This window comes from Podarcis filfolensis (assembly GCF_964270895.1).
Source record: "Podarcis filfolensis genome assembly, chromosome: 5".
NCBI classification, from domain to species: domain Eukaryota; kingdom Metazoa; phylum Chordata; class Lepidosauria; order Squamata; family Lacertidae; genus Podarcis; species Podarcis filfolensis.
In genome coordinates this window covers 80,397,731-80,424,441 of record NC_139608.1, presented here as the reverse complement: position 1 = coordinate 80,424,441, position 26,711 = coordinate 80,397,731, and the positions used below count along the sequence as shown (strand labels likewise).

Genomic DNA, 26,711 nt, shown 5'->3' with positions numbered 1-26,711 from the left:
CCACACAGATGAATTAATTTTGACTCTTTGCTTTCCCCCCACAGTCACATTTGTTCGTATTGCAGTTAGTACACCGGCCATCAGTGCGCTCTGTACTTCAGGGCTTACTAAAGAAACGCCTCCTTCCAGCCGAGCACTGTATCACTAAAAGTGAGTAAAGTGATATCTTCTCTGCTTATGCTCATAGAATGAGCTAAATGTAGGGCTGAAACTCAATTCTGTCTCGGGAATTTTATACGGGGCACAGAATTCATGCAGCAATGTTAAGATGGTGCCCCATATTTATTGTATTCTCACCCCCTTGTGCCATCTTTCTTGAAAAGTCAAGAGGAATTTTAGCAGCGTGGCAGCCTCCTCTGGCAATGCAACTCTTAACGGTGAGGACGGAGTGGAGCAGACAGCTATCAAAGTGTCCCTGAAGTGTCCGATCACATTCCGGCGGATCCAGCTTCCGGCAAGAGGCCACGACTGCAAACATGTACAGGTGAATGCCTTCTTCTGTCCTGTTGATGCAGGCCTGCACATCTTGTGACAGCTGAATGTGCACTGTGGCCTGCCAAGCACTTGACAGCACGCAGCAAACCCCAGCAAAATATGGAGAACTATCAAGCCCCTAATGGAGCACCATACATGGGTGGTGTGGGCTTCTCTTTCCTGGTCGATCACAAATTCAAAGTAATCCTCAGAACAGTATAAATTTAGCATGAACATGAATTCCAATGAGTCCTCTTTGTTCACTCCTTAGTGTGTTTGTTATTAATTCTCAAGGAACTTGAAATTTATTATTAGTAGTAGTCAATTTGAAAGTAGAGTTGTGTAGCTAATATCACTGACTTCTTGTTCTACAGTGCTTTGATCTGGAATCCTACTTGCAGCTGAACTGTGAACGAGGGACGTGGAGGTGTCCTGTATGCAAGTAAGTGTGGCTATTCAATATAAGTTGCAGTGAGAATTTAAAAAAAAAAAAAAATTCCAACCACTGAGATTATATGTTTTAAGAGGAGGAAGAATAAGAGATGATTGAATAAGATGCATGAAAACGTAGAGAGTAATAGGAGAGGCCACTTTAAAAATTCAGGGTGTGTATTTTCTTTTTTACGAGAGATGACCCATTTGACATTTGAAGAGCAAATGGTTTGGAATGCATAAAGGCTTTTCCTTGGAAATCCTTGTGTGGGGGGAATGGCTGGAAATTATTGAGGATGCAAAATGTACAGTAGTGTTTAAAAGAAAACCAACCACTACTACACAAATTCTGCGTTTTTGCTCTTAACTGGAAAAGAAAATGTAGAGTTGAAAGTGTTTTAGGGCACTGTTTCAGCTCATACCATGAGATCAAACAGCCCTGGCCAATGCCTGTGTGAATTGTGTGCTATTACATATTCTGCGGAACCCTTTATGATGTACAAGGATTCCATAGCAGCATGCTGATATGGGAAAGGTTCTCTGAAGATGTTTTCAGTCTCTATCTTAACCTAAGACTGTCCCTTTCTGCAAAATCTGAAGCTGTGATTAGATGGTTTTCTACAAATCGAACATGAATTAGTAAGGCCCACTACCAGGAACATTCAGTCTCCTGCTGCTTTGATTGGGAAAAGATCCCACCTGTCTCAGACACCAATCCCTCCTTAGAATTTCACAAGTGCACACACTCTACAGACCTCAAGTGATGTTGTTTGAGAATTACTGATTAAACCCCTTCATAGTCCACACCAAAATGAACTCCATGCAAATACAATCTAAATTCAGATTATGAACATTAGAAAAAAATATTACTTGTAAGTTCTTCAGGGCAGAGGACGGACTTTTAGATATGTTCTACAGAGTGTCATGAACATGTGTGTGCCCATGTTTGTAGATAAATGTGCCATCTTCTCTTCCAGTAAAACAGCTCTGCTGGAGGGCCTGGAGGTTGACCAGTATATGTGGGGCATTTTGAACGCTATACAAAAGTAAGTGCAACTTTACCATTGGAAAATGTGCAATCCCTTTGTTTTTGATTCTGTTCTACCGTGGGTTATACTTGCGGCACATCTGTTGCCTGCTTGGCCCAGTAAAGCGACTTTGTATTTAACCTGCTGTTAACAACCTCACCCCATCAATGACAGTCCTATTAAGTGGCCAATGAGAGAAGTGGCGTGCAGATGAAAGTATGTTTGTTCCGAGAAAAGCGTAGCTAGTTTTGCAAGGCTATACAAAGGAGCTTATGCTGCTGTGGATTTGTCTGAGTAAACAGACATGCTTGTTGGTTCAGAACCATCCAAGCAGAGCTTTTCAGATAATGGGTTTGTGGGCCTAATTTAAGAATGGCAACTTCTACTTGGGTGTGTGTGTGTGTGTGTGTGTGTGTGTGTGTGTGTGTGTGTGTGTACAGTATCAAGGAGACACAGTAGTGTGGAGCGCCTCTTTTATTTTATAGCTCAGAGTTTGAGGAAGTCACAATTGACCCAACGTGCAGCTGGAGGCCTGTCCCAATCAAGTCAGACATTCACATCAAAGATGATCCAGACGGCATGCCTTCCAAGAGGTTTAAAACCATGAGTCCCAGCCAGATGATCATGCCTAATGTGATGGAGATGATTGCAGCTTTGGGTCCAGGCCCATCACCTTACCCCTCAATCCCACCTCCACCCGGCAGCAACAATTCCAATGAATACAGTAACCAAGGTGGGTTTAAACGTTTTGAGTATGTGTGTTTGCATCTATCAAACAGTATCTGCCACTAACCATCTACTGCCCACCTCAGAAGCAGTTGTGAGCATATCTTCCTCTTCCAGGCAGTTGATCTGAAACAGGTTGGTGAAGCATCCTATTGGTAGAACAGTAGGCGGTCCTTAAATTGAGTGACAAGGATCACAGCTGTTCTGTTTATGGTTTGGAAGGGAGATTACACAGCAAAGAGAAAAATGGCTTGATGTTGCTGTGGGGAGAGGGGAGATAGAGCTATTTGAGAACTTCCATGTGTCACAAAAGAAGCAAGCATCAGATGCAATTTTTTAAAGGATTCTACAGTGGTGCCGGCATGCAGAGAAGTGCAGAAGATGCTTATCTGCTGGTTTATGAAGCACATACATACTAACCTGGTGCCCTTCAGGTGTTTCAAACTACAGCGCTCATCGCTCCTGACCATTGGTCATGCTGGTTGGGGCTGATCAGTGCTGTAGCCCAAAATGCCAGGAGGGCACTAGGTTGATGACAGTTGATGTATATGCAGCAAAATAGATGGTATGAAATGGGAGCGTGTTTTTCTTTATTTTTCTTCCTTTTTTGTTGTCTGATTGTTCTAGATGATTTAAAGAAATGTGTGCCTTTACAATTCCAGTAATGATTTTTTGCATATTTAGTAAAAATCAATACAAATACTTTTTTTTCAAAAAAAGCTTAGTGACAGGGTTTAAGCAAAATTGCCATCCTTCCTTTCTACCTGCTGATCTTTGGTCCCCACGGAGAGGCATCACGGAGCAAGGTTTTAATCAACAAGTTTCACACGGGTGATTTAGACTTAATTATTAACCTTCACATTTCGGCATACCGCGTTACAACTTATAGAAAATGTGATGTGTACATAAGAGACATGTAACAAGAGCTTCCTGCTCTTAAATCAGTGCTGCGAAAGGTAGGGGGGTGGGGGCTGCTAAGCTCTGCAAGACATGCAACATGATCATATGTATATTTCTTAAAGCCAATCCCACTGCGTTCAGTGGGGTGCACCCCCGAGTCAGCATGCAAGGGATGGCAGCCTTAGCAGATTAGCAAAGTGAGAATTAGCAAGGCTCTGCTGTATTTACATGACAGATCAAAGCCTCCGCTTCCCCAAGAAATAGTCTTACACAGCTAATGACTTCTGTTCCTCTGAGATTAAATTTCTCCTCAAATTGAGCTTGTGCCGGAAAGCAAATGATGCAGATGCTTCAAGTCCCATCAAACTCTGTTTTGGCTTGACTGTTGTAAAGCTGCTGCTCTTCAGTTGACAAAACTGTATCCCCTCTGGGCAAGCTGCAAAGCTGCCCTATTATTTCAAAGCTCAACATGATCCTGTTCAGTGGCTTATGTGAAATAACTTAGCAGTTTTAGTTCTGTTCCTAGTTCACAGCATTTAAACCACAAGGGCTGCCATTGCAGTTAAGAGATTTAACTGAGATGCTCAAGGACTAATGCAATAAAGAAAAAAGACCCAGACCTTTAGCATAGGTTTGAGGGACAGTTGGCCAGGTCAGGAGTAGTAACAAGGGGAGAGGGGATAAAGACACTGCTGAATATACCTCAGTGTGTGTTAAATGTGGGGTTTATGTTTTTGTCTGCATCTCTTTCTCCATCCCATTTTTCCTTATATTTTCATTTTTATTAGATTAGCGGCCTTTGAAACTTTTTTTTTTTTAACTGACACATGCTGGTTCCACTTTTTGAACACAATGTACAGTGGTGCCTCAGGTTACATACGCTTCAGGTTACATACGCTTCAGGTTACAGACTCCACTAACCCAGAAATAGTTAAGAACTTTGCTTCAGGATGAGAACAGAAATCGTGCTCCGGTGACACGGCGGCAGCAGGAGGCTCCATTAGCTAAAGTGGTGCTTCAGGTTAAGAACAGTTTCAGGTTAAGAACGGACCTCCGGAACGAATTAAGTACTTAAAATGAGGTACCACTGTATTCCATAGAAATCATTGTTAGGCGAGCAGTCACATTACAAGCTAACGGTTTATTTATTATATATTTTCCTTATATAATGTGTGTGTGTGTGTCAGAATACATATTAGACTATGAAGAGGCAGTAATGTTACCTCCTATATAAAGAGCTCTTATCTCTTATTTTTGTACAACGATCACATTGTGTGTTTGGGTAAAGGTGTGTATTTGAAGTACTCTTTTAAAGTAACTCTCCCTCTCTTTCTGCTGTCTAGGTAACAGTTACCAAGGTCACAGCAATTTTGATTTTCCACACGGGAATCCTGGTGGAACTTCTATGAATGACTTCATGCATGGGCCTCCTCAGCTGTCACACCCTCCAGACATGCCGAGTAACATGGCAGCTCTTGACAAACCTCTAAGTCACCCCATGCAGGACCCTGTAAGTAATATAATTTCTCAGTTTCTTCTTTGTGAAATAATGAATTATTTTTTAAAAATTATGCCCAGCCAAGTCTTCAAAGTAGCTGACAGCTATTAAAAGCAAAACTACTACACTAGCATAAAGAACAATGGCATAATTTTAAAACATGAAATGATAAATCAGTCAGTAATAAATTAACCAGTCACGGATTTCTGAAGAAACCTTGTTTTGAGAATCACCTGCACTTTAACTACATCTGCCAGTAACAAGCATTTTAAATGTTTACTGTAATGTCAAGATACAAGGTAATATAAAAATAAGCTGTTTTCGCTTAAGCATCTGTTCTACATAAATATCAGGCCTTCCTAAATTTTGGGATTGTGAGTCACACAAAGGAGCCCTACGCTGCCTAGAACAGGAGTGGGTAGTAGGCCTGGGTGATATATCGCCCAGGACCGGTATGAGGGGCAGACCGCGATGACGGTTTCACTCAGCTGTGTATCGCTGGTGAAACCACCACAGAGTCCCTCTGCCTCCAGCACCCGGCTGAGGGAGAAACAAGCTGCCGGCGCTGGAGGCAGAGAGACTCAAGCGGCAGTGGTTTCCTCAGTGATATACCGCTGAGTGAAACCGTCACCATGGTCTGCCCCTCATAACAGCAGAGATTGAAACAAGCTGCCTGGCTGAGGTGCCAATATAGCTTGTTCCTCCCTCCACTTCTTTGAACTGCTTGGCTGAGGTGTGTGCTGCTGCCCTTGCCTCAGCCAAGCAGTTTTACAGAGTCCCCAACCTGCTGGTGGCTTGTAGAAGCCGCCGCTGCTGGGCTCCATTAAAGTGCTCCCGCTTCCCAGCTGAGAGATCTCCAACCCAGTTCCTGCTTGCACAGAGCTGGATCAGGGCTGCTCAGCTAGGGAGGTGCAGGCTCCACCACACTCTTCTACTGAGGGATGCACGGCTGTGCTCCCCTCAACAGGGAAGTTTAAAGGAGCACTGCCTGAAGGCAGCCAGGCAGAGCAAGGGCTCTGATGCTCCTTTAAACTTCCCTGTTGAGGGAAGCGCAGTTTCCAGGTTGGGGTCCCTCAGCTGGGAAGCCAGGGCTTTCCGCCCCCCAGCTAAGCAGCAGGCTGGGGCCAGCTGCATTGTCCCCGGCCCACAAGACGCTCCTCAGTTCCCACCGTGAGAGCTGAGGCAGTTTCTCCCAGCGCCTCGCCAGCTGGGGCCGATGCACCTTGTTTCAACATCGCCCAGCCCTAGTGGGTAGATAGTTGCCTACTGGTAAATCTGTTGGTGATCTGTACCAGGGCTGGGCAATGTCAGCTTTTCAACATCAAAATATTGAAACGGAGGGAGAAACAACTGCATTGGCCAGGAGCTGAGGCCAATACAGCTTGCTCCTGGCACTGGGGTGGAGGGAATCAGCCAGGTGGCTGCAGCCAAGTGCACACCTCTCAGGCTCTGTTTGCAAGGCTGCCTCCCTCACAGCATCAGCACCGCTCCTCAAGGCACAGGGTGCAAGCCACTCTATCTGCGCCGTGTGGAGCAGGGCTAGCAAGTGCTGGGCCCAGCAACCTCTGCACTGCCTGGCTGCCTTCCCCCGGGAGGAAAGACCTAGCCCACCCTCCCTGGCGAGGCAAGTGCAGACCTGCTGCCTTGGCACAGAGGTCTAAGGGAGCGGCCCCCCCCCCATCTCCAGCTTGCACAAGCTGGAGGCTCCGTTAGGCTTCTTCAGCTGGGGGACGCAAAGCAACCCGTTACCCAGCTGAGAGAGCTCCATCTTTTTCCTGCTCATCTGTGAGCAGGAAAAGGATGGGGCTCCCTCAGTTGGTGAGCAGGAGCACTTTAATGGAGCCCCCACCCCTTGTGCAAGCCAGTGGTGGGTCAGGATCTCCATCAAACTGCTTGGCTGAAGGAAGGGCAGTGGCACACTCCTCAGCCAAGCTGTATCACGCCTCACCGATGCAGCTTGCTTCTCCCTCTGTGCCGGTATGAGGGCAGACTGTGATAGCAGCTTCACTCAGCGGTGTATCTTTGGGGAAACCGCCACCGCTCCTGAGTCCCTCTGCTACCAGGATCTGCCCTCAAACCAGTCCTGGGCGATACATCACCCAGGCCTAATCTGCACTGGATCAGCAAGAATGTCTCACTCCCAAACGTTCAACAAGAACAAGCCCATTTCTTCTACTTGTTTCAGGCTAATAAAATGAAGAAAGCTATCCTTTCTGTTAATTTCCTGAAAACAAAACCTTAGATCCAGAAAGATCTCAGAGGCATCCTGTTTAATTCAGACTATGTCTTTTACACCTGGCTCTTATTGTTATATCTTGGGGGTCTAGTAGGAAAAAAAATATGAAGTGCTACTACTCTGCCCTTCCAAAAATGTTCTTTACCCAGTGTTTTTTATTTATTTATTTAAAAAACTTCCCAGCCTATTAGCATCTGTACTGGTGGATTAGTAAAGGAAATGTCTTATCTTCCTGCTTCTGCAAGGGCAGATACCCGATTCCTCAGTTTCCAGCCTTGGCTGGGAAGGAAAGGATCTAAATAGCAGGCCATTTTGGAGTGTACTGTAATATGGGGTATTGGCCCATGTGTGCCTTCTCAAATGATAGCATATACTTTTTGTATTCTTCCCTCTCTCTGTACTGATGTGAGGTCCCACGGCTATCACCCTTCTCTTTTGACTTGTGAGAGGCAGAGGGAGGCATGAAGGAAAAGCTATAGGTCCGTTGAACTCCCCCTCCAAGTATAGAGGGAAGGCCAATTTATGAGCCTGCTCCTTTGGCACAACCACATAAGGAAATCAAAAGGGCAGGTGATTGCAGAAGGGAGCATGGAAACTGTCTACTTAACTTTTCCATCTCTCACAGCCTCTCCCCCTCAACTTCCTGCTTTACATATTGATGGAGAGGGAAAAGAGGGAGATTAAAACGAAAACAAAACAGCAGGTCATTTGTAGGGAAGGCATGATCCCCTGCATCTTCCCACCCATGCAGTTGTGGCCCTTTGACAGGATTAGTTGCAGACCAGGGTACTATATACCCCAAACGAAACTGGCAAATTAAATGTTGCTGTCTTAGAGATGTCTGCATGTGCAATGGGGCTATTTGCCTCTGTGCTCTTTTAAATCCCTTTAGAAAGTAGAGAGCAAAAAATTGGCTCACCAGGAGCTGGCTTCTTGGAATAGCATAAGCACGCGCTGCCTTCTCTCACACCTGATGGCATGGAAGTCTTCAGTTTTGCAGCATTCACCTGTAAGGAAGAAAAGAACTGATGCTAAACTGGCCAATGTATTTGTATGTAGCTAATACTCTCATATGGTTATGTTTTTGTTAAAAATAAATAATTTGGTGAAGCACTGAGTTTCAGCATTATATAAACCTACTTCCACCCTGCTACTTGAGTTTGTTTCCTAGTATCACTTTTTTATCACCAAGCATGGTATATCAAAGCACATGGATGCTGCTCTAAGGATGCAGATCTCAGTTTTAGCATTGTACTTCCAACACTTTTCAATTTATTGATTTGTTGGAAGAAGCAAGTAGTCCATCTTAGCACCTAGTCTTTGAAAGTGGTTGGGTCCCTTAAATGAGTAAATGCCACCAGTGATATCTCTTTGATAGACAACTGAATAACTTCTTCCCAGAAGAAATTAGAAGTTTAACCTCTGCTGGCACATCCACGATAACTCAAAATAGGTGCAGTATAGACTGCAGTGATCAGTTACTTAAAATATAAGAATGCCTACTTGAGTGTTCTGATAGTTTTAAAACAACTTTATTGTAACCAAATTTAACTAACTGCATACTATAGAAGTGTCTTTTATATTAATATGTCTACTGTGTTCTAGAATTCTTGCACTTCCTGTTCATTTGCATTGTGTTTTTGTGCTCATGCTATCTTTTTGCATCTTTATGTCAGCTGAATGTAGAGGACATCCTTTAAAACTATTCATGCACTTATTTTTCTCCATGGTGCTAAAGTCAGTTTGCAAGGCATGCTCTGGCATTAAAAGGAGGCCTGGACAAAAGGAGGAAACAAACACACATGTTTCACTAGATACAGACATGCATGCTCATTAATCTCTGTGTGTGGCCCAGTAGCAATATCTGGAGGGTATTTTTATTTTTATGAGAACTACATGAAATGCCATGTTTCAGTTTCTGTACCTTAATTGGCTTAAGGTGAATTTGCTGTGGAAACATCTGTCAAGAGCTGCTTCTTTGATGGGGATGCCTTTTTGCCCAGAAGATGTGACTAAGTGAAAACCACAGCAGAACTGATTAAGTTTGCCCACTCAAAAGAAATGTGCAGAAAGCCATTCTCCTCCCAGATGATTAAGATCTGTGTTGTGAAAGTAAATGTATACTTCCATCTTTTCCACCATCCTAACAATTTCAAGGCAGAATCTGGATAAAGAGAATTTTGGTCCCCTACCAAGCTACCTTTTATCCCGTGCATTTATTTATTTTTACTGACACCTCCTAAATTCTGAGGGCTCACGATCCTGCACATTATTTTCCCCCTGGCAGCAAACGCCTGTCCAAGCCTAGCATTTTGCAATATGAGTTTTGCATTAATGATAAAGTAATTTAGAGTGACAAAGATTTTACTTCCTCCCCCTGCCATTTCTGAGCCTTGTACCATGTAGCCTCACTTTTCCTTTCCTGCTTCTTTCCTCCTCCGCAGATCCCTCATCCCGGCAGCACTGATCAGTCCCATAGTTCCATGCAGCAAGGTTTGCACGTACCTCATCCCAGCAGCCAGTCAGGGCAGCCATTACATCACAGCGGTCCTCCTACCCAGCCGTCCCGGCAGCCGCCACAGGCCGCTCCTAGCAACCATCCACACAATGACCTGGCCTTTAACCCCTCCTCAGCCTTAGAAGGTCAGGCTGGTGGGCAGGGGACATCTGATATGCCGGAGCCTTCGCTGGATGTAAGTTTGTGTCATTCTGTCATCTGCTTGCTTTTAGAATGTGCCTTGAGTTTCTGCAGGAATTAACAAAATAAAAAGATAAAAAGAAAGGAACAGCTTTCATAGCACATGCCCTCATTTTATGCATTGTTTCTTGCATTTCTTCACTGCAGCTGAGAACTCAAAATCCATGTCACGCAAGTGGTGTCTTTCCCTTGACAAGGGTGGGTAGGCAGGGGCCGGGTTTGGGGCAAACAAGCTTTCTGTGTGAGAAATAGGCCACAAAACATTTTAGTTATTATTGATGTTTATATAGCACTTATCTGACTAATATACATTTTTAAAATGGATAGGGTTTAGAAGCTGAATACCACCCTGAGCAATCAGCTACTTACTTACTTACTTTATTTATTTAAAACACTTTAATTAATAATTATTTATTCAGACTTAAATGTCATCAGGCTTGATTTTCAAAAATAATGGAATAGTTCTATAATTTATTGGGCCAACCAGCTGTTAAAAAGCGGAAGGTCTGAGTGTTAGAGAGATTTTTCTTATGACAGACATAGAATGTTGAAATCTGTGGCTGAGTCTGGGAGCAGACTTGTACAAGTTTCCATTTTAAAATGTGTTTTGTTTCTGAATGGGAACACCTGAATGATTCTCCCTACTTGACTAGCGTTTTAAGATGGTAAGGCTTGTTACCAGGTTGTGCTGTAGTTTGGCACCTAGCGAAAGAAACCATGCATTTGCCTCCTAGGAGGAGGAGATGCCATTTAGTCCACAAGAAAACCATACATTCTATTGCTATTTAAGACAAATTAAGCTATAGGCAACAAAGGAACAGGTCTTGCAAAAAGAAAGACATCTTAGAAAAGAGAAGAAAAGCAGCCATGTTTGCAGAAGACTTTGTAGAAAAGTGCTCCAGAATGTGTGCCAGGGTGGGGTGGGGAATTCTCATCCATACAAAGGTTTCATTACAGTCAAAAACCCACAGTTTCATATCAACTTACATTCTACTTGTCCAAGGATATTGGTCACTTGGGTGCCCTGAAAACAAATGAGATTGTTGGTTAAGGCTATGACAACTATACAGCTACAGTCTCTGTGGCCTTGGCCAAAGAGAACACTATGAATTATAATTGCAAGCCTTTTTGAATCACTGTCAAGCCAGAGTTGAAATATTTTCATTCAACAGGTATCTGACTTACATCTGTTCATGTATTTCAGGAATGCTGTACGGTACAGTATAGATGATTCAAAGGGAACACATTATATTAGCTAAACTGGACATAGTCACACCAGGCAGCGTTGATTCACTTTTAACTACCGTATTTTTCGCCCTATAGGACGCACCGGCCCATAGGACGCACCTAGTTTTCTTTGGGGGGGGGGGAAATCAAGGGAAAAAATTTTATTTCCCCCCCAGGTTTGCGCAGCCATCCCCAAGCTAGAAGAGGGAGACGGAGCGCTCCGTCTCCCTCTTCTGCCTTCAGGGACAGCCTCTCTAGCCTCCGTGGGGCAGCGGCTTGCCCCGCTGTCCCCCGAGGTTGTGGGGCTGGCGGGGGGGAGAAGCAAGCTTGCTTCTCCCCCCCGCCAGCCTCCAGATCAGGTCGGGAATAGCGGGGTGGCGGCGCTCCGCTACCCCGCTATCTCCTGAGCTTGTGGGGCTGGCGGGGGGGAGAAGCAAGCTTGCTTCTCCCCCCCCCCCGCCAGCCTCCAGATCAGGTCGGGGAATAGCGGGGTGGCAGCGCTGCGCCTCCCCGCTGTCCCCCGAGCTTTTGGGCTGCAGGCTGCTGCCCGCAAGCCTTGCGAGCCCGCGGGACCTCCCGCCGGGCTTGCAAGACTTACGGATAGCTTCCTGAAGCCTGGAGAGCAAGAAGGGCTGGTGCGCACCGACCCCTCTTGCTCTCCAGGCTTCAGCGAAAGCCTGCATTCGCCCCATAGGACGCACACACATTTCCCCTTCGTTTTTGGAAGAATGATTGTGGAATTTAACCTTTTCAGAAATAGAACCCACAAAGGGTAAACAAACTATTTCTGAATTTCCAACAACAGGATTGTTTGTGAGATCATAGCATATTAATCTGTACATGGTATTTACACTTTCTCCTAGGAAGTATCATAGCTTAAACTAAAATGCCCAATATTTGTGTGTGACTTTTAAAGAAACCCCTACAGACCATCTTATATACATGCTAACCTTTTCAGGTGGTGATAGCTCATAGATGCCATTTACAGAATGTGCTGCATTATCTGTATGCCATATTTATTTATTTGCAGTATTTTTAACCCGCTTTTCACCTGTAAAGGCTCTAAGAGTGGCTGACAAAGATACGTTGACCTTAGTGGAAAACTGCCCATAATATTGTGAGGCTGCTGTACCACCTCATCTTGGCTTTCTGCCACACACTTGAGTACTACATTGGCACAAAATAACTTACAAGGCATGTCAGAGTGTCCTAGAGCTAAAACAAATGGGCAGAAGCCCTGTGTATTATTGAACTGCACCTTTTTAGGTGGGAGTGAATATTTGAATGCTCTGCCACATGAAAAGCTCCCCTGTGCATACAAAGCAACATGCTAGGGAGAGAGATTTGAGCTAGATTCCCCGCACCACGTGCAATTTTTTTGTAGGTGTAGAGAATTTTTTATATGGTAGGGAGGGGGCCACTCAGAAAAGTGTTTCTTGGCACAGGAGCCCATATAATGCTTCAGTTACATGGAGGATCGCAATGCCAACAGCCATGTAGCACTGGAGTGGAAATTCTTCCTGTAATTGGGCTGGCTATCATATATAAAGGACTCTTTTCTCTACCCATCAAGAAAATTTACAGACACATTTTGAGAGCTTTATCTGCCGGCAAACGTGGAGCGAAAAACATGCCATTTGCCGGCTTCTTCACGCCTGTGATGATGCTGCCTTCAAAATTTCCTCTTTCTTTTCCAGCTGCTTCCAGAACTCACGAATCCAGATGAGCTACTTTCATACTTGGATCCTCCTGACTTACCAAGCAATAGCAATGATGACCTTCTTTCTCTTTTTGAGAACAACTGAAGCCTTCTGTGTTTTGTCCCCAACACCTCACACTTGTTTGACAAGTCTGTAGCTTCACGGTGAGGAATCCCAAGCCACCCTTTTTTCACAAGGACAAACTCACAACTTAAGCAAATGGTGCACACTCCCTACTTAACTTCATCTCAGAACTGCTTGAGTCAAGCTTCATCAACTGCGGTGGGGAAAAGCAAGAGGACAATAAGGTGGTGACCTCACAGACTGCCACTCTACTTCACAGATTGATTGTGCAGCTGTGGAAAACCTCACTTGTTAATTATGCAGAGAGATAAAAGAGTTTTGGGATATGCCTAGAGAGAAGCAGCCCAGTAGAAACCAGTCTCAGCAAGGGAAGAAAGGCAACAGAACTATGCTAAGCGACCAGTTTCAGAAAGTCCTTCCAACTTGTGTTCTTCCATTAAGTTCTCTCTCCCTCCTGCCCTAATGCTGTATTGTCTGTTCCACTATGTTCCTTCCTTCCCTCTCCCAGTACACTTCTGTCGGACACAATAAGGACAAAACTTATTTGGCAGCACATTTAGACTAGCCAAACAAACTCAGAAACATAAAACAAATACCAAAAAGCACAAAAAAACCAACAAAGATGTCACAAGTAGGATAAAAATACAAAATGCAGCCAAGGGAGGCATCTGTTTCTTAAGACAGTGGTTTCTCCATTGTGGAAGAGTCCAGTGAATCTCCAGGGTATGGCAAGCGTGCTTTTCTAAATCGTAGCAATCTTTTTTATTTTACTATTCTTAGAGGAAGGGTAGTTACCTTGCTCTGACACAGATACGTGGACACCTTGTTTTCTTCTGTCCTTCTCTTTCCCTTTCTGTTTTTCTTCTTCTTAAGGGATTTGGTTTCAGATTACTGCCTTTTGTGACAATAAAGCAGCCAGCTATTAAAAGGGGGCAGACCATATTCACATACGAAGTAGGAGAAGAGAAAAACTGTAAACCGTTGATCCATCACCAAGAGCTTTCGATTTTTGTAACCTGCGAAGTTAGATCACTGCTCAGTTCCTAACAGGAAAATGTAGCAAAAGTGTGGAGAAAAAGAGCTCTCACTTCAAGATATTTGGGGGCGGGGAGAGAGAAAGAGGGGAAAACTGTTCACAATTGTTTGGAATTGAAGGAGACGTTTGCAATAAGAGTCACCTTATCTCTCTCCCCATCCTCCGATGGTTTGCTTTACATTTTCCAAATTGTGTAATGTGGCTCTGCCTTTTTGTTTCTCTTTTTCAGTTTTATTGTATCATTTAGCTGCCAGGACCTTTTCCCTCTTCTTTTCAAAAAATGTATTTCCAGGGATAATGGGCACGGGAACAGTAAGTTCCTTTGGTACCACCGTACGGCAGGCTCTCGTGCCACAATGCTTCCATGGTATTTGTGCTTCTCATGTGGTTGCTTCCCTCCTGCATGAGCTTCCAGTCACTTCTGGGCCCATTTCTGCGTCCTCTCCGTCGTTCTCTCTTTATAAATTTTGTATAGTACCTGTGTGTTAAGACGTGCATGTGTGCCAACTTTGCCCTTGCGGGCCAACATTTCATCTTCTGCCTACTGTGTACAGAATATTGCTTTTTTGTGGATAATACACCTTGATTGCTTCGTCCCCTGTTCGGAATCCAATCCAATCGTCCCATCTTTGATTTCAGCAGTAGGCTTTCGATTTTGTGCCAGATGGAACTCTTGCGTGTTGGTTTCAGTGTGTAAACTCCACCCACCTTGCCCTCTGCGAATGGCATGACCTGTGCATTCCATTCTGAATTTGCTCTCCTCACCAAAGTCATGCTTGTAAATTCTTTGAGCATTTGTTCTTAGCATCTACCACCACCACTGCTGTATTTGCATCTTGTTATATATATATGCTAGTCGACAGCACCTTGCTGTAGATATTACAGGAAATGGCAGTTTTAGTTCTTATATTATTTTCCAGTTAGGAGTGTTGAATTTGTAAACATTTTATGTAGAGATGTTCCTACATTTACCTTTCCCCCTCCCCACCCTTTTATTGAGGTTTTTATTTTGTTCCTTTTTTCAAGAGAAGCGCTGTTCATTATGCAAGATCAATTATTTTAAGAATTGCTGTTGTAAATACCTTTTGTGAATATTTTAGTATTGTCTTTGATTATTATATTCAACATTTTCACAATCTGGATATACATGTGTTTTTAAAATACATAGTCAGGGGGAGCGGGTCTTTTTTCTTTTCTTTTCTTTTCTTTTCATAAAGGGTTCTTGGACTAAGGGAACATTGATTTTTCCTTCTGATAAATTAGCCCTATCAGTTTCTTCAACAAACATCTGGCCAGTGTCCTCAGCAGCCCAGCAAAGAAATTGTTATGAGCTAGGAAGTGTGACTGTCCTAACCTGTATCACCCTAGACTTCTGCTTTGTAGGCAAAGAAGCTATTTCTAAGGCTCTAACATACATCCCTCTGAAAAGGATGCTGGCCTATGCGTAGAAGAGGGGAAAGCAGTACAGAATATAGTTTCTTATCCTGTATATACATAGCAAAGGATCTTTATTATTGGACACCTGGTGCCACAACTATTATATGGTGGCACAACTGAGATGGGACACCACTGTGACACTGAAGTCTAGAGCTTCCTTCCATTAAAAATGCATTTTCTTTTGTTTTCATTTTAGTAGCTTTCCCCCTGCACCATTTTGCTGCATCATTTACATAATCAATGAAATCATTTGTATGAGCAGTTAAGGCTAATAATTTGATGCATTATTCTTAATTTTTAAAAAAGCCTCTCACACACAATCTACGAGCTCTAAACCGAATGTCACACACTTGTCGTAGCCATGTATTGTGGCCCACCAGTAGTGCAATAGAGCTTCCGGTTCCACTGTTTATTGAAAAAGCAAAAATAAAATAAAATAGATAAATAAAAATACCTCTGAATACCAGTTGCTGGAAATCACAAGTGAGCAGAGTGTTGCCGTCCTCATGTCCTGCTTGTGCGTTTCCTATAGGCATCTGATTGGCCACTGTGAAAGCAGAATGATGGACTATCAGTAGTCTTCAACCTTTCAGACCCAGGACCTCAAACATGCATTTGGGGATCCATTTCTTAATCTTTTGCCATATATTTGCATGGTGATAGTGCTCCTGTTGTGACACACCTCAGATCAGGTGAGACCCACTAGTGAAAGACTAATAGACTAGTAGACTAGACGAACCTTGGCCCTGCTCCAGCAGAGTTGTTATGTTCTTAGTCAAGCACCTGGTAGGCCACAATACGTGGTTGGTGGGTGGGTTGCATTCAGTTTGATGGAGCACAAGTTGTGTAGGCCTATGTTAAGCCATATACTGTGCGTTTGCCTGTTCAGCTTCTAGCACTGAATTTTATTTTATTTTTTAGCATTGCTCCTCCACTGTTAGGTATGCATCTATCAAAACTAGTTACTTGAAAATTGAGGGGGGGTTTTCTGTGTAACTGGAAACGGAACCATTTTAAAGTCAAAATTGTTTAGCTTTTGCTGATGGCAATCAAAATGCATCGTTATTAAAAGGTTCCTGTTGAGGAGGCATAAGGTGAGACTCACCTGAGACAAACATATTTGGTATAATAAGGCTTTCTATCATTTGATGAAATCTTCTCTCTAGTAACAGTTAAATGCACATTTTGGCAGCTGTGGATTTCATGTACACTGATTAGTAGAAAGAGACAGATTGACTATGCACAAGGGCTACCTGAGCTGTGTTTGTGAACGGATAGAAGCAAATGCTGAGATCTAGCCATGTACTTGCGTAATAGTTTATCAAAGGGCATATTTATCAAAGAGGCAGCCTTTGTTAAGTCAACCCAGAATGCCCCCAACTTACTTTCTCACATGGCCACATTAGCATCTTATTAAATTACTGAGACTGTTTAAGGATAGTCAAAACAAAAAAAGGTTGATGGTTTTTTTTCTTATCTGCTCACTGCCATCATGTTATAATGTGGAGAAAACCTGTTAAATAAATAGCAACCCCATGCATGTCTTCTCAGAAACAAGGCCCACCAAGTTGGTATAGTGTTGTTTAAGAAATCTGCAATCCTATGCACACTTAACTGAGAAAAAACCCTGATGAATGCTTCTGAGTAGACATACATAGGATTGTTCTGTAAATTAGTTGTTTTTGTGTTGAAGGGCAAAATTATATCACCAAAGGTTTTTTTTATTTTATTTTTAAAAAATCCTTGTTTCAGGGGCATTTGCTTTGGGGTTTTGTTTTTTTAATTGTTTCCCTATAGACACCCACCTGGAAAAGAACCCACAGAGATTTATACTTCTACTGCCAAGACATTATTATTGTTGTTATTATTATTAATTATTATTAGAGGATTATGAAAACACACTAATGTCTGCAGTGGAGACTCCAGGGACATCTGTACATATGTAAATGGCAAATAGAGACATGTTAACAGAAATGCATTCATTTTCCTTGGAATGTGCATTGTTTTTATTTCGCAGGAAAAAAATAAAGCTTGAAGCTCCATCTTATGTGGAAAATGAATCCTGTTTGTTAGCGTTTGTGAAGTCTCCACATTTGTTTCACTTCTTGTAATATACTCTGGATCCTTTGTGAAAAGAATTTTGTTGCATTTTTTGTTTTTCCCTTCATGTAATAACTAGCTTAAATGTACTAGTCTTATCACCTGTGTATTTTTAGGGTGCTACAAAAATAATGAAGAAAATAAGGGGATTAAATAATAAAAAAGATTGTAACCAAATTCATACTTTGTACAATTTTTTGATATTGTGATCAGAGGAGAATTTTAAAAAGTACAATCGGAATTAACATGCAAAAATGGCCATTGTCTTTGTTTGTACATTGTATGTACAGTACAATGCAATCATTTCATACTTTAAAACTGGTCAGAAAAAAATAATTGTGATTTTTAGTCTTGAAAAACTGTATGTAGTTAGATGATGTGACAACCTAATATTTATCTAATAAATATGTATTCAAATGAAACCTGTATATTAGGTGTTCATGTGGTTATTTTGTATTTAAAAAAATCAGATTGACTATTGCTAGACATTTATATACTTTCTTGTAACACTGAAAGTACTCTCATTTTTGCTCATGTTATTTTTTTTCTTAAATAAATTTGGAAAATGATGGATGGACTAGTGGGCAAATGTTTTGTAAATCTGAACTTCCTCCTACTTCTCTTTTTAAAAAAAGCATTGCAAGGTCTTGGAATTCATTATCTGGTATTTATAATACTGCTTGGTCCTAATGAAGATCATGTTCTATGCCTATTATGTACACAATTGTATATTTACTTGATGAATACCAAAGGAGGCTATGGGAAAGATTCATTGCACTACAGGAAGCAGGGCTGATGCCAGATTTCAAGGGGTCCTCAGCATAGTCTGGCCAATGGACCCTCACCACTATCAATCCTCTTCTCTTGCCCCCACCTCCAGCTGCTGACAATCTTCTTCCCTGCGGCAGCAGCACTATCAATTCTTTGCCCACTCAACATGCTCAGTCCTCATTTTACTATTTTGGAATTGTTGCTTTTCTAAGTCCCCTTAACTGCCCCCACCCCAAGAGTTTGCGTAGTTCTTGCAAACCTCTCAATTCTCTCAAGCATACTGATCCCTCCCTCTTCTGCATGGGTGGTACCATTTTGGTTAAATAAGAACTGGTAACTCAGATAAAAAGGTAAAGGACCCCCGACAGTCCAGTCGCAGACGTCTCTGGGGTTGTGGCGCTCATTTCGTTTTACAGGCCGAGGGAGCAGGAGTTTGTCCGCAGATAATTTTTCCAGATCATGTGGCCAGCATGACTGGCGCAACAGAACACCAACACCAGCGCAGCGCATGGAAACGCCATTTACCTTCCCGCCGGAGCGGTACCTATTTATCTACTTGCACTTTGGGGGGGGGCGTGCTTTCGAACTGCTAGGTTGGCAGGAGCTGGGACCGAGCAACGGGAGCTCACCCCGTTGTGGGGATTCGAACCGCCGACCTTCTGATCGGCAAGCCCAAGAGGCTCAGTGGTTTAGGCCACAGCGCCACCCACGTCCCTGGTAACTCAGATAACAGACTGCTATTAATATATGATACCATGCCAGGTGGACATATATCAAGTCAGATCATTGGCCCATCTAGTTCTGGATGTTTTCACTGGCACTGGCTCTTTGGGGCTTCAGGTAGGACTCCTTCCCAGGGCTCCCTGGAGATGCCCTGGATTGAATCTAGGATCTTCTGCATGCAAACATGCACTCCCACTGAGCCACGGCCCTTCCCATAACAGCTAGCATCTGCTGGAGATGTGGTTCTGAACTGGGCATATTAATTCATGTGACCTAATTCTCTTCAGTACAAAATCTGGACAGAGGTATGCAGGAGGTTAATTACATATGATTTTGGAAGCTTCATTAGCCACCATTATACGGGGTATGTTTGGGATTCAAATTCTGGAGAAGTTGCCCTCTTGGTATTTAAAATAGGTTTCTGCAAAAGCCCTCCTTGACATTCAAGCCTCACAGGACACTGAGAGGGAGAACCTCACCTGCTCCACCCATTTCACTGACTGCCACATGTTGGGAAAGGGACTTGTGCAGCAGGAAGCGGCTGCCTCTACCTGCGTAAGATCTGGGTTCTGAAGAAGTAGGGAGTCTACACAAGGACAGCAAGCACCCTGCTGCAGAGGTTTTCTTCCCGAAAATGTGATAGGTGGTGAAGCTGACAACAGAGATGACAGCGAGCAGAGTGAGGAGCAAGAGGCCCCAGGCTTATAGCCATGCGAGCGAGAAGAAAGACTGAAGATGGATTCACTTATATGCCACTTTTCCACAACTTGAGTTGTGCTCAAAGCTGCTTACAGCAAATAATCAAAGTATCAAACTATGCAGCATTAGAGATACAAACAAACAAAAAGGACCATGAAAAGGACTAAACATAAGAAATGTACCTACTCTTAAACTAGACTGCTGGATTAAGAACATGCTTGCCCTCTCACTCTGAGAGAAAGTAAAGATGAAGCAGGACACTTACCTTTTACCCTGAGCAAGGCGGGAAGAGACATTTCTGCAAAGAGATGTGCGATGAGATATTTGACAGTGCCTGGAATTAAACAAATGTCAACACAGTAAGTGCCCGCTAACCACGCCACACTCAATAAATTACCCATGGCCTTATTACCTTACCGACTTCTTTGCCCCACTCCACGAATTGTTCCCTTTCCCCATTCCTTCCTTGAGTTCTTTTATCCCAGTTGTGATGGTTGTCTCGTGTGTCTGTGTGCTAAGGAACATTCATTTTTAAAGAAATTTAAGAAGTTGCTTACTTCAGTTTAGGTACTTCATTTTGGAATCTTTTGAGACCCTTTTGTGATTTACCTCAAGGATATCGGCAGTAAGTTTGGTAATAGGAAGCCAAAGCTGGTTAGAGGGAATTCCCAATGAGAAACTGGAAACCCACAAACGACTTTAGTTTCATTCTGGTAGTACTTACTGCCTAGAACTCACACAAGCAGTTATGGCTACCATCCCTATTATTTCAAGGGACTTTAAGTTAGTGCATCATACCTGCTTATGACTGGGCTGCAGTCTTAAGGAACGAAATGCCAATGAACTCACTGGGACTTTATTTGAAGTAAACATCCTTAGGCCAGTGCTGCCTACATTTTAAATTTTCAGGTTGGTTTGTTCTAAAAGTTCCCATGCCTACAACCAGAGGACCAACAAAAGGATTCCAAAAGTATTTATTTTCATTTATTAGTCTATAGTTTCCTTTGTGCAACCTCATTTTATGGGTAAATGAGAGGATGATGCATAACCTGTGAATGCCTAAGGCCGCTTGCTAATTAGTTCAGTGAGCACTCTTGAATTACAAGTGCTAACCTACACACACCAGACAGTACCTGGAGAACAGGTTATGAGGTAACCAGGTAATCGGCACGTGCAGTCGTGGTGTTAATGTGTATCTGAAATACACTGCTTACTATTCTTTTAACCATTAAAGGATCAAAAGAGCTTGGTGAGAGACAGTTGGGAAGGGTATATGAGTGTGTCACAGCTGGCATTAGCAAGCACACATACATTGGTTTCTGCTATTGTCATTTCTGTTAAATAGAGGTTGCACATTGAGATGCACGCAGAACTACCTTGTAGAAAGTAGGCAAGCACACAATTTTAGGTGCTGCTTTCCCCAGAAATGTCTAATTGAGGCCTATTTTTAATTGATGTTTTTCATGTGAGATTGGGCAAGTTCCAAATTAAAGTATTCTCTCACACAGTTCCAACTACAAAAGATGTCCTATAGGAAGGGCTTGCTTTGTTAAGCAGTATAAAAGTTTGCCACACTGGTACCCACAAAGGAGAACTAGAACATCCCACCACACTAGGAAACAAGCTCTTGCACAGTTCTTCATTTCTTTCTGGTAGATTGTGCCCCATGGCTCAGATGTGTTTGGCACCTTTCATGGTACTCAAAATCTATTGGCTGAAGTGGCTATCTCACCTCTGAAAGGCAGGTGATCCCAAGATGTTACTGTAAAGCCCTATCTTAAAACTGATTATCTAATTAATGTATTTCTATCAAACTTTGTCACGGCAAAAGGGAAGATGAAATTATGGTATAGCAAAGCACAACCCAGAAAGTTGTTAATGATATTGATTAGCATAGCAGCAGATAAAAAGAAAGCAATCACTATTACGGATCATATTTTTAAGAATTATTTTAGTTATAATCTTCTCTTTTCCTGTGTCTTTAATAGTTGCCTAAGACATAGAAATTCAACAAGAAAATGATATGACATTGCTGTGTCTTCCATACCGAGAAAATACGTGCCTGTTGAATTTCTGTCTGTTGCACAAGTGTTAAAGGCGCTTGAAAAAAGTCATACCAGCTTTCTTTATGCACCAATGAATGTGCAAGTAGATATTAATTTAATTTATGCAGAGATTTCTATACCACACTTCTATTGAATGATTAAGCCCCTGGACTTTTCTTAAATTATCTTGGTTAGTTTAGAACCAGCCAAATCCAGCAATCACAAAAGCTCTGAGTTTTCATACATTATATAATGCTCTTAGCATCCTGAATTCCAAAACACTGAGAACATCCAACGTGACTGAACTCAAAACACAAATTACAGAAGTGCAAAAGCCACATGGGAGAGGACAGCTTTCCCACATGACTCGGCAGGTGATTGTTATGAGAATTAATTCCTCAGGACATTTTGTTCCATATTGGCATGGCTCTTTTGAAAACTCACCTTGAGGACTTAAATTTGGACCTAAATTATTGTGAGAGAAGATTCCCTCTACAATTGGAAAAATAGCATTTGGTACAGTCAGTATAAAAATTAGTAGCAATGTTCTCCACAGACATTGTTATGTAGAGGGGCTAATTAGAATTGCCTTTCAACATTTACTTATGCAAGTCTGCTTCTTTCTGAGCAGTCCTAGGTGCCACTATATTTTTTTGTACTTTTTTGTGTTGGGTGTTATCTGTCCTAGATTTTCTTGTGATTTTTTAGTAACAAGTAGAAGGATCATAGTCCTCAATCAAATTTGGAGGGATGAGGAAGAGTAGATTATTGGACTTGCCTTTCAACATTTCCAGCACAATCCTAATCATGTCTATGAGGAGTAAGTCCTATTGAATTCAATCAGGCTTGCTCTCAAGTAATTGGTGTTAGGATTGGAGCCAAAGTTATGTAAGTCAAGGTTCCTTCTGAGATATAGGTGCCACTCAATTTTATTGCTCTTTTATGTGCAATATGTTGGGCATGATGCAGTACTAGATTTTCTAGTGACTTTCCAGTAACAGATAGCAGGCTCATAGCCATTCATCAGATTCTGAGGGATGAGGAAGAATGATTCCTAATTGTTCCCAATACTCCCTTTCAAAAATGCTGCAAGAGTTTCTAGCTTCAAAGAAACACATTCACTCACAGCCTACCTCACACAGGAAGGGAACCACTTCCTCTTCCCACATTGATAACTGGTTATGCAAATTGACCAGAAACTCTGTGTGTGTGTGTGTGTGTGTGTGTGTGGTGCTGATGTTGGAAGAGGCCAGAACAGCTGCATTTTACCACAAGTTGTTTCTTACTCCAAAGTGTTTTGGGCCAAAGAAACATCATTAAGTTCGGAAATGAAATTTATAAAATTAGGAACGGTCTGTATCTATACAAGGTGTCTTGTGAGATTTGCTGAAGCCAATCCGATACCTTTTTAGAACAGAATAAGCAACATCCTGAATAGAGAGAGGCTGACCCAAGCTTTGGGATTTTAGGGCTTGTCATCTGAGAGGCAAGACAGAAGTGTACTAATCTCATGTGAAATGCAACTTTCAGAGTTAACTTAATATTGTTAACTTAATAATTCAGCAAATTTAACTGCATACTTGCAGAATCAAGAGCTCTGTTTTAATTTCTGCATGGTGGGGAGCATGTTCTAAATGGTTATACATACAGTGGTACCTCGGTTTGCGAACTTAGTCCATTCCGGAAGTCCGTTCTTAAACCGAGGCGCACTTTCCCTAATGAAGCCTCCAGCTGCCGGTGCCCTCCACCGTTTGGATTCCGTTCTTAGACTGAGGTAAAGTTCTCAAACCAGGAGACTATTTTTGCGGAGTTTGTAAACCGAATAGTTCTTAAAAACCAAGGTACACCATATAGAGAAATAAATATTAAAATGGTTTGAAAGAATACGGCTGAAAGTTCTTCGCCAACTTTGGGGGATAGTGCCAAAGCTAGATTTCTCATTTGTGTAGTTTGGCAGAACAATCCAACCCCCCACCCCGATCTGCTGTGGGATTGGAGATGTCTCTCCTCCCAGCCCTACCTGGTTCTGCCAGCTACTGCCAGTGCCGCATTCTGCCTGTCCAATAGTGGACAGAAGCTACCACTAGCAGAAGCAACTCAAAGAGGGCATTCCTAGCAGAAGCAACTCAAACAGGGGATTTCAGAATTGGGACTGGGCCACCACCGGTTCTACTGGATCCTGTGTGGACTCTGCTGCCATCACGTTACAGCAGTGGGCCCAGTCTAGGCCTCTTTGCTGCAACAGCCTGGGAGCTGGCACAGCAAAGGGACACCTTCCATCCCATCCTGCAGACGCTCTGGCGCTGTGCACATGCAGCATGCACTGCACCATTACATCAGTCCCATCTGCTGCCAGCCAAGGGTTGGCACGGCGCCCTAAGCGGGTAAGTGTTTTCCTAATAATTTAGAAAATGTCTCAAAACATTTCACCATGCAGCATGCTGTGTTATTCTGTTTACAAAAGCTATAAAATGCTGAACATCACCCCAGTTTGGATTAGGCATATAACTAGTTACATAATAGTAAACATCGTTTTTTATTCCAGAATTGAGCTGCATCTTGTAAACCTAAGCTAACGTAAGGTTCTTCTTGGTTTATCATGTAAGGCCAGGATCCAAAGAAGCTGCAAAAGTTTTGAGTGCCCAAATAATCTTTGGGCTGGTATTTCTTGAACAGCAGCCCGTCATACAGCACAGAAAAACATTTTTCAATCAGAGGAATTTCAAAACTAGCTTATGGCATGACATGGGACATGCCTAGAAAGAAAGAAATGTGCCCGTAGGCACACTCAAGACAACCTTGGGCATGCTTAAACTGGTTCAGTGGATCCTGCCCATTAGACCTGAAGTAAGCTTTAGAAAATTTATTCACATATATACATATTTTGGCAATTATCCACAAGGGAAGACATGCTTCCTCTGCTCATCCCCACAATGCAGATATGAGCTGCTACTTTGCACCATCACATGCACAGTGTTAAAAGTTTATGGATGCTAGGCTCCTATTGAATTATGCTTTTGAATTATGGTGCTGGAGGAGACTCTTGAGAGTCCCATGGACTGCAAGAAGATCAAACCTATCCATTCTTAAGGAAATAAGCCCTGAGTGCTCACTGGAAGGACAGATTGTGAAGCTGAGGCTCCAATACTTTGGCCACCTCATGAGAAGAGAAGACTCCCTGGAAAAGACCCTGATGTTGGGAAAGATGGAGGGCACAAGGAGAAGGGGACGACAGAGGACGAGATGGTTGGATAGTGTTCTCAAAGCTACCAGCATGAGTTTGACCAAACTGCGGGAGGCAGTGGAAGACAGGAGTGCCTGGCGTGCTCTGGTCCATGGGGTCACGAAGAATCAGACACGACTAAACGACTAAACGACTAAACAACAACAAGGCTCCTATAATTCCCAGATTCATCAAGCTTTAGAATTTAATAAAGGGGTTAATCCCTGGATCTAGATAGTGTTAAAAGTGAATTGAGCCATGCTAGCTTCCTTGTGAAGTGATTGCCATTGAGGAAATGGGCCATTAAAGGATCAAAGGGGCTTGTGAGAGACAGAAAATTGGTAGGGTCCCCTGCCCACAACAGATAAAGCTAGAGTTCAGAAGTTAGGAGTGATGTCACAATAGAAGAAAGGCAGCTAGCTCAAAAGCTAGAGAGGCAGAGCAATGCATGGTCTCTGTTTGAATCCAAGGCTGCAGCTATGGGAGGAGCAAGACCCCCTTAGAGTGTTGATGCTGCAAACCCCTCCCTCATAGACCCAGGTTCTATATATGTGTAAATCTACCATATATCACAAAGGCCCCACAGACTCTGCTGTGCCTCATCCCCAAAAGGGAACAAGAAGCCCAGGTGAGCTCCTGAAATCTCACACCACTCGGAGATTGCGGTGGTATTGCGGCAACGATATTACAGCATATTCACATAAATTGTGCGCTATATTCCTTCCATGAACAGCAACATGCTGTTTCAGTGCAAACCCTGTAAAGTAGCCCAATGGCAACAGGTGTCCTGCCATGATAATCTCTTCCTGCTGCCATCCACTCGTAATCTAGTATAAAACTATCTAGTCCTACATTAGGCAAATTAACCTAACAAAGACTTGCATCTAAGGTCACTTCTGCAGTGGGCAGCCTCTGAAGTTGGTTGAAGTTCAACAACAAAGTCTGGGGGTGTGGTACCATTTTTTATGCTGTTAATTGGGGTGACTGACTCGCTCCTCCACATGCAGCTACTGGGTGACCTTGGGCCAGTCACACTTCTTTGAAGTCTCTCAGCCCCACTCACCTCACAGAGTGTTTGTTGTGGAGGAGGAAGGGAAAGGAGAATGTTAGCCGCTTTGAGACTCCTGAAGGGGAGTGAAAGGCGGGATATCAAATCCAAACTCTTCTTCTTCTTCTAAAAGGGCAATTGATCAATGAGGTGGAACCCATGTGAGCAACGGGTGGTGGAGGAAGACGCAATTAACACCAGTAATCACCTCTAAAAGGTGGTAAGAACTGAAATGGACTGGCTTTTCCTACCAGACAGTGTTGTGGAGTCAAAGGGAGGCTACTCTGGCACATGAGTAACGGTGCACCATGATAATGGACTCTGCCACTACAGCTAAGCGTATGGAAAATTTATCACAGTTCCAGAAATTCTTGAAAAATTCTTCATTCAAAAGCAGAGTACAATGCAGATGTGAATCATGCTCCTCAGGTACAACAGGCTTCATATTGCACATCTTTCATATCTCTGTCACTGTTCCCTCCGCCCCAGATCCAGGAACGGAAGTCTCAAACCTGCTACCTTTCGGGAGCGGCTCTCAAGTTGCTGAACCTCATCTACACCTTTACTTCCCTGGTTTGTATCACTTCCTCCCTGACATCAGAGCTTCATCACTGCTACTCCACTCA

The 26,711-nt window shown here is 42.9% G+C and overlaps 3 protein-coding genes across 28 annotated transcripts in view; 2 read left to right on the top strand and 1 right to left on the bottom strand.

Moving 5' to 3' along the window:
- Positions 1-18,004, top strand: part of ZMIZ1 (zinc finger MIZ-type containing 1) — a 386,104-nt gene extending 368,100 nt beyond the window's left edge. For 19 of the 21 annotated variants that reach the window (XM_083614609.1, XM_083614599.1, XM_083614613.1 and 16 more), the window contains 8 exons: positions 45-150; positions 324-484; positions 849-916; positions 1,884-1,952; positions 2,420-2,667; positions 4,904-5,070; positions 9,739-9,987; positions 12,917-18,004. In XM_083614609.1, coding sequence (XP_083470735.1) covers positions 45-150; positions 324-484; positions 849-916; positions 1,884-1,952; positions 2,420-2,667; positions 4,904-5,070; positions 9,739-9,987; positions 12,917-13,024 — 1,176 coding nt within the window. In that variant the 3' untranslated portion in view covers positions 13,025-18,004. The remainder of the gene's footprint in view (positions 1-44; positions 151-323; positions 485-848; positions 917-1,883; positions 1,953-2,419; positions 2,668-4,903; positions 5,071-9,738; positions 9,988-12,916) is intronic. The other 2 variants (XM_083614604.1, XM_083614605.1) reach the window with 1 other exon arrangement.
- The window catches only part of LOC310762980 (uncharacterized protein), a 67,300-nt gene continuing 42,979 nt past the window's right edge, over positions 2,391-26,711 (bottom strand). For 4 of the 6 annotated variants that reach the window (XR_014548331.1, XR_014548332.1, XM_083614898.1 and 1 more), the window contains 6 exons: positions 20,035-20,103; positions 10,980-11,016; positions 9,800-10,040; positions 9,219-9,306; positions 8,214-8,301; positions 2,391-2,920 (listed from right to left, as the gene is read on the bottom strand). Coding sequence is in view for 4 of the 6 variants with exons in the window: in XM_083614898.1 (XP_083471024.1) it covers positions 10,007-10,040; positions 10,980-11,016; positions 20,035-20,103 (140 nt within the window). In the remaining 2 variants the exon portion in view is untranslated. Of the gene's footprint in view, positions 2,921-8,213; positions 8,302-9,218; positions 9,307-9,799; positions 10,041-10,979; positions 11,017-15,900; positions 16,024-20,034; positions 20,104-26,711 lie in introns of those variants that run through there. The other 2 variants (XM_083614896.1, XM_083614895.1) reach the window with 2 other exon arrangements.
- Positions 25,535-26,711, top strand: part of PPIF (peptidylprolyl isomerase F) — a gene marked incomplete at its 5' end in the record, with an annotated part of 28,492 nt that continues 27,315 nt past the window's right edge. Inside the window, one exon of the mRNA XM_083614901.1 lies at positions 25,535-25,665. The remainder of the gene's footprint in view (positions 25,666-26,711) is intronic.